The sequence below is a fragment of the Buceros rhinoceros genome, unplaced genomic scaffold, assembly GCF_000710305.1.
Source record: "Buceros rhinoceros silvestris isolate BGI_N320 unplaced genomic scaffold, ASM71030v1 scaffold27414, whole genome shotgun sequence".
NCBI classification, from domain to species: Eukaryota; Metazoa; Chordata; class Aves; order Bucerotiformes; family Bucerotidae; genus Buceros; species Buceros rhinoceros.
The window spans coordinates 41970-49660 of record NW_010408101.1 but is presented as its reverse complement, the minus strand read 5'-3'; the positions used below and the strand labels follow the sequence as shown (position 1 = coordinate 49660).

General features: G+C 37.3%; 1 protein-coding gene across 1 annotated transcript in view; it reads left to right on the top strand.

Annotated features, from left to right (window-relative positions):
• HERC1 (HECT and RLD domain containing E3 ubiquitin protein ligase family member 1) overlaps positions 1-7691 on the top strand; it is an 81129-nt gene that overhangs the window by 47049 nt on the left and 26389 nt on the right. Inside the window, exons 41-48 of the mRNA XM_010134766.1 lie at positions 925-1085; positions 2634-2750; positions 3029-3260; positions 4022-4146; positions 4417-4637; positions 5322-5590; positions 6117-6169; positions 7395-7595. Coding sequence (XP_010133068.1) covers positions 925-1085; positions 2634-2750; positions 3029-3260; positions 4022-4146; positions 4417-4637; positions 5322-5590; positions 6117-6169; positions 7395-7595 — 1379 coding nt within the window. The remainder of the gene's footprint in view (positions 1-924; positions 1086-2633; positions 2751-3028; positions 3261-4021; positions 4147-4416; positions 4638-5321; positions 5591-6116; positions 6170-7394; positions 7596-7691) is intronic.

The following is a 7691-nucleotide window of genomic DNA, read 5'->3' as shown; positions in this document are numbered from 1 at the left end:
TAGGGAAGCAGTTGTGTGGTTTGTATACAATATATGTCTTTAGCTCTCTAAGCCTTTGAAAATGTTCATGTTTGTATTTACTGTGAAAAACCGCCTCTGCAGAGGACAGATTTGAATTCCTTACTTTGTCTTGCAGAACGTGTGTTACTGGAGATAAAGGCTGTTAAGCCTTTAATAAACACTCTGTGTGTGCGTATGTATATGTAACATCTAAACTGTTCAAGATGGGAGAAAGTACCTTCCTTATGTTATCCCTCAATTCTCATGTTTATTTTGTATAGTTTAAATTACAAATCTCTGAAATTCTGTATTTTTAACAAATAGTTGTTGATTCATAAACCAGAGTAAATCTTTGTTTGTAGGTAACTTCCTGCAAGCTAGGACCTCATTTCATCCTACCCTCACATACTGAAATGGAAGTAAGATAAAGCTAGTTGATCTGCAGAGGCCGATTGTGTAGTAGAAGGAAATGTGCTTTACGCTGAAGAGAGTCCTGCTCTAATTTATTAATTCTGCTGATGTGTCTGACCTCTGCTCTTGGAGGTTTTGCAGGTGTAATTTGACAAAAGCCATAACAATGTCCTACTGCCAGGACAGTGACGGTAAAATACTGACCTGATTTATTAGGCTGAGTTCTGAACAAAGCGAGGAAATGGAACAGCTAGGACGGCTCTTGGTCTGTGTGGGATTTTTTTAGGTACATATTTAAAATTTAACTCTCCAGACAAAGGTGGCAGGATCGAGCTGTTCCAACAGGAGTTTTTACTGCCTACTCCAATGTGTGTATTGCAGCTTACCCTTTCAAAATTCAGTTGCTGTAAGATATGACTTGCCAAGTGCACTCTAATTTGAGGTATTTCTTGAGTGGGACCTTTTTCAGCATAGCTCTTTTTAATGTATATGAATATTGTTGTTCTTTTAAAGGCAAATGTTCTCCAGTTATCCTACTACAACTGTACTTCCAGCACGACGTGCTCAGACTCCTCCAATATCTTCTTTACCAACATCTCCTTCAGATGAAGTTGGAAGGAGACAAAGTTTGACTTCTCCTGATTCACAGTCTGCAAGGCCTGCCAATCGTACAGGTAAACTTGCAGGCAATATAGATAGAAATGTGGACAAGTGAGTAAATTCACTGAAGTTCAGTGTAGTTTTTTTAAGACCTGGAAAACTAACAGGATTTCTTTAAAATGCAATCTGACATGTAAAGCATTATTGAAAACCTCTTAATGACTATCGCAGGACAAAAAGCTGTAGGTTGTCTAGCTGTAGACTTTATCAAGCAAATGATAATAGTTTTTCAAAGCCATGGAATGGTTGACAAACTACACGTATAAAATGGGAATGCAATATGATTGGTAGTTACTTCAAAATGTTAATCTGTTTTGGGCTTGTTTCCGTAGTTCTGTTCCACTGTTTAGTGCACTGTTTAGCGTTTCTAGATTTTCTTAGATCACGTACCACACAGAAAACAAGAATTGGTGTATTTTCTGATACATTCATCAGTCTAGCTCTTTCCGTCTTGTTTAATGACATACAAGGGGCTGTCCAGCCTCCATGGGCTCCTCATGCTGCTGCCTGGAATCATGTGAAGGTAATGGGAGGCCTCTGTTCATTGGAGTTTTATTGCCACCTACACTGGACTCCTAAAATCAGAAACCTGCTCTGTTCCAGCTCCACAGAGAGTGGAATAATAGCTCAGGAGACTGAGCAAACTGTTGCGTGAGAATCTTCAGCTTCTACGGAGCGCAAATGAGTATTGTGATGCAAAGGAGACAGTACTAACAAGAAAAATACAAGTCCATACATAGATATGTGTTTTGTATTAAATTAATAGAAGAGACTGAGTTAAAGTCTATTCTCCAGTTTTCACGCTCAGTGCTGAGAAACAAAGTCCATTCTTTAAAATTCCTGACTGATGCAACTTTTTATTGCTCTTATATCCATGCTATTACTTGGATATTTTTGCAGTTTCATTTGTTGTGTAGCAACTTGTCTGCCCAGTTTCACATCTTTTTTTTTTTATGAGGTGACTTGCTTCCAGTCATGATACTGTCTTCACAGCAGTGTTCATTACAGTACGTTGTTGATGGCAATTGATAAGGAAAATGCGGTTTTTGGGGCAGTAACTGACCTTTTTAGAGTCCCTCGAGAGACTCTGCACGGAAATATTGCCATCACCGGCAGAGAGATTTGTTCAGCTGAGTCACTAGCTTAGTTGAGGTCTCTTTCTGTACCTTAAGAGGAATGTGTATTGGTGTAACATTTGGGAATCATGCGGATTTGGACAAGGATAACTTCATCTAGCCTGCCTAAATATAAGTCAAATAGATAATTTGATACAGTCTTAAATGGATATAATCTACTTAGAAATACCTTAAAAGGAATAGTTGTCTGAAGATCATCGTTATCCTGCTTGGCTGACCAGACGCTTACAATAATGTAGACATTACCAGTAAGAATGAACACCATCTGAATTCATTGCAGAAAGTACTTTGTGGAAAGTAGTGGAGAGGAGAGTTGCTAAGGGCAAGTATTCCTTTATTCAAGCTACTATATCCAAGTAACATCTAGTAAAGTAGCACTAAAGAAAAATACATGCATTTTACATTTAACATTTTTTGTCTTTTAAGCTTTGTCTGATCCAAGCAGCCGACTTTCAACATCCCCTCCTCCTCCTGCCATTGCTGTTCCGTTGTTAGAGATGGGGTTCTCCCTCAGACAAATTGCAAAAGCTATGGAAGCTACAGGTAATTTATAACTAGAATATCAGCTTGAACTGAAAAAAACTAGGTGAATATGAAACACTTCTTTCCAATGGAATACTTAAATTTTAAATGCTGTAACCATTTATGGGGAAAAAAGATTTTTTTTTTTTTTTTTTTTTTTTTTTTTTTTTTTTTTTTTTATAGATTAAAAAAATTTTTAAAGTTGGTTTTTTTTTTTTTTTTTTTTTTTTTTTTTTTTTTTTTTTTTTTTTACTGTATAGGTATAATACAATTTTAAAGTGTGATTTCCTTGCTTACAGGTGCCAGAGGAGAAGCAGATGCACAGAATATCACGGTGCTGGCTATGTGGATGATAGAGCACCCTGGAAATGAGGACGATGAAGAGCCCCAGTCAGAAGGGACTGCAGATTCACGACATGGGACAATAGTCTCTGGAAGTGGTGGAAAATCTGGCGATCATTGTTATTTGCAGTCACCAGGTGATATCCCTTCTGCTGATGCCACTGAAATGGAGGAAGGCTTTAGTGAAAGGTAAAATGTTCTTTTCTTCTGATTGCTTGCAACCTGTGGCTGAAACTGAATATTAAACTTGAACAAGTTTGTTGTTGCTGACAGAACATTACTTGGTAATGCCACTTTTGAATTTTGATACAACATAAGGAAAAGCAAAGCCGCAATTAAATTAGGTGTACACAGTGCATTTATTTTCCAGTACTGTTTGTGCACACAACTGGGAAATAATGCAACTCAGCATCCTTCCTTCAAAAAAAAAGGGGACACAGGGCTTATTTTTTACTTAAAAGACCTTGTAATAAAGCAATATTTGATTGGAGTTTTTTTTTTCTTCAGTGTATTCATCAACGCTTATTTTTCTACATTTGTTTTTTTAATTAATTCTTGGTTTGTCCAGAGCAGATGAAACTGAGTTGAAGTTTACATGCTCAGTGACCTTCACCAGGCTTAGATCCAAACTATCTATTAAACAAGGAGCAAAGGTGGTGATTTTTCTTTTGTTTTTAATCCTAAAAATACTGATTATATTTTTAAGTAACACCTACGAGGAATCATGCCAGCTTTTTTGTTAATAAGGAGGATGACAATTACAAGATGTATTTTGAGAATACCTCTGTTCAGATTCCTTGATCCTACTGAGATACCTATTCCAAATTCCTTTCTTTTTCCTTCCGTGAAAGAAAGAAAAAGAAATGCTGATAAAAATTATCTTAGTCGTTTACAGTATGTAGCTGTTTAAAACTTGGTTTTATTTACCTGTAAATTACAAATTCTTGTAGCCCTGATAATATGGATCATGTGGATAATGCAGCTTCTGCAAGTGGCCCCCCTTCTCGAAGTCGGTCAGCTGTAACAAGAAGACACAAATTTGATTTAGCTGCCCGAACATTGCTGGCACGTGCTGGTAAGTATACTAAAAGATTTCCAAAGTCTTTGCTTCCCTGGTAAATAGAGAGGAGGGGGATTGGTACTTGCCATGGAAGTTACAAAGCTCTCATTCACGTCTGTCTATCTGTATATTTAACTTCAGTGCTTTATGTGGTAATAAGTAGATTATGAGTAGCCAGAGTGTTAAAAACAAAGCAAAAGGAAGTTGAAGAAAGTACAGTCATCTTTATTATATGCAAAATAGAAGTACTACTTTCCTTTCTTTTTTTTCTTTTCTCCACTTGAGCGGGATTATACCGCTCTGTACAGGCCCACAGGAATCAGAGTCGAAGAGAAGGGATATCTTTGCAGCAAGATCCAGGGGCACTTTATGACTTTAACTTGGACGAGGAGCTGGAAATAGACCTTGATGATGAAGCAATGGAAGCTATGTTTGGGCAAGACCTGGCTAGCGATAATGATATTCTGGGAATGTGGATCCCAGAGGTACTGGATTGGCCTACCTGGGTGTGTGTGACTGCAGCGGGGGCTGCTTTAACTTACTGCTTTTGCTTATTCATATTTTTAAATTTAAAGTAACATGCATATGCTTATAGCCTGTTTGAAAATATCTTACTAAATGCCAGCAATGCTTAAAATGTTCTTGTAGCTTCACTTTTAGATTAAGAATAGTGCTTTCGTGTGTTTCTTGCTCTGTACTTCTACATGTACGTAGTTTTTTCTTCTTCCTCCCCTGAAAGATGAGAACAGAACTAGCATAGTTGTGTTGATGATATCATTAGAAATCAAGTAAGTGTTCCAGATTACGTAGCCACGTGAGATAACAAACACAGCTGTAGATGTTTGGTCTATTTAAAATAATAGTAATAGTACAATATGATCATCTGATCTGTAGGAACGTAATTTGCACTTAAATGAGTTTTTCTTAATTTAGTCATGCCATATATTTTATTCTCTGGGAGAGATATGGTGACAGTCCTCACTCAATGAATCCCAGAGTCCTGAGGGAACTGGCTGATGTAGTTGCCAAGCTGCTCTCCATGATACTTAAAAAATCCTGGCAGTCAGGTGAAGTCCCTGGTGACTGGAAAAAGTAGAACATTGGACCTGTTTCTAAAATGGGGGATCCTCATTAAATGATATGAAGGAAATTATTCTGTACAAATGACATGTGAAAATCTTGCTACGCAGCATGTTTGTGAATCTGAAGACAGAGAAGAAGTAGTGGTTTGTGAATTGTGTGAATCCAGTGTTGTCAGCTTCAATCAACACATGAAAAGAAACCACCCAGGCTGTGGTCGCAGCGCAAATCGACAGGGCTATCGTAGCAATGGTTCTTACGTGGATGGATGGTTTGGTGGTGAATGTGGAAGCGGAAACCCTTACTATTTATTGTGCGGCATCTGCAGAGAGAAATACTTAGCCCTGAAGAGTAAATCTAAAACGTCAACTTCTGAAAGGTACAGAAACACAAGATAGCGGAATACTCTGTTTAAAGAAAGGGAACAACTTAAAAATGTTTACTAGCATCAGCCTTTTAAGAATTTCACTGAAGAAATCAAAATTCCTAGCAGAATTTGTCTTTATTTCTTTTGACTGATACTTAAAATCTCCAGATTCAACAAATGAATCTTTAGAAAAAAGGCTGTCTTGATATTTCTATTTTTTAAATGAAAAAGAAGGAATTATGTTTTGGGATGTTGTCTACTCTTGTTGACTTTTGAAAAAGTCCTTTTTCAATTTTGTCTGACAATTCCAGTATTTTGGGAGGGGGGGCCCTTTCTCACCTTAATACTGTAGAGTGCTTCCCACCTCCACAGACACTTTCAGAAACCCTTGTATTTCTTTCAGTAACCAGCCATTTCCAGAAATCATATGTATGTTGACCTAACAGTAGATTAATAGTAAACCAAATTAAAAATTGTTATGCTTATATGTAAAATATTAGAACCATTCAGTTATTTTCTTTGTTATTTTTTCGTACAGGTACAAAGGCCAGGCTCCTGATTTAATAGGCAAACAAGACAGTGTCTATGAAGGTATGTTTTTAAGTTACTGAAGATATTATATACTTGGCACTTGCACAGTGGTTTATTTTTCCGTAAAGGTACTTCTGTGCAAATAAACCGGTCGTGAAACTGTAAATGAACTTTTTCAGGCTAGATGTAATATTGAAATATATTTTTCTAGTTCAAATGGGAAAAAAAATCAGTGACGCTTTTTCCCATGACCACCTTCTAAGTAGCTGAAATGGCAAACATTTCTCTTAGGGTGATAAGGTATTGTGGGTAGACCTTGTATCCGGAACTGTACATGTAGAGCCGTATGTTCAAACACGTTTCTTGAGCTGCCTTTGTAGGAGAAGACAATTAGCATAGGTTCGAGGTTCAAAAGTCTGTCCTTAGGTTTATTCTTACTCTTCCTACCTTTGTAGTAGCTGCGAGTAGCGCTGCTAGTCTGGCTGGGAGGATGACTTTCACTTTAAACAGATTATTTCTAATGACTGTAGAAAACCTTTCCCAGATGATTCTTCGGTTCTGGGCTTTTCCGTAGCTTGTATGACTGCAATTGTATGATGTACTATGTTTGTCTTTTTAAGACTAAATGGGCGCTCATCACTTAATGAGAAAAGGTGTCCAGATTCTGCTGTATAGGGAGGAGATAGAGTGGATTGGGTCAGTAAATATGAGTTGACTTCTGTGTAAATGACTGGGAAGTGAATGGAATGCTTAACTGAATTGCAGTTACAGTCCTTCCCTCGGGAAGGAAAAGCAAAAGCTTGGGTGTGCAGTTATGATCTAAGGACTTGTGCATACTTTTTTGGTAACTATGAAGACCAGAAATTTCTACTGTCTGTCATTATTATTCAGTCCTTTGGAATATGCAGCTGTTATCACTATCTAAAGCACATCGATACGTCTACCCTTATCACTATATTCCAGCTTTTGAAGTCATCCCATCCTACATGTGATGACTTCTCATTTCTGCACTTTAAAAAAACCAGCTAGTTTGATACTTCAGAGAATCTCCCATGAAACTTCTCTGCAGTAGAAGTAAAGATCAAATTCAGTGGAGAGGGGCAAAAGCGGGATTTTGTTTGTCTGATTTGCTGTGTTGTGTCTGTTAACACCAGAAAATGAGTTTTTAAGACTAGTATGATGCAGGTTACAATCCATATTTTATACCTTGTATTGCTTTTTAAGTTGAAATTATGTAATATTTTAGCTTTTGTAATCAAATCTAATTATCTTGCCCCAATTTTAGAAGACTGGGATATGTTAGATGTAGACGAAGATGAAAAGCTGACAGGAGAAGAGGAGTTTGAATTACTGGCTGGACCCCTTGGGTTAAATGATCGACGTATTGTACCTGAACCCGTTCAGTTCCCTGACAGTGACCCTCTGGGTGCTTCAGTTGCAATGGTGACAGCCACCAACAGTATGGAAGAAACATTGATGCAAATAGGTAAATTTGAAATGAGTTTAATTCAAAGAACAAATACCTTCCCTTTGGTGTGATTTTTTTTTTTTTTTTTTTTTTTTAAATACGGGACTGGCTAAA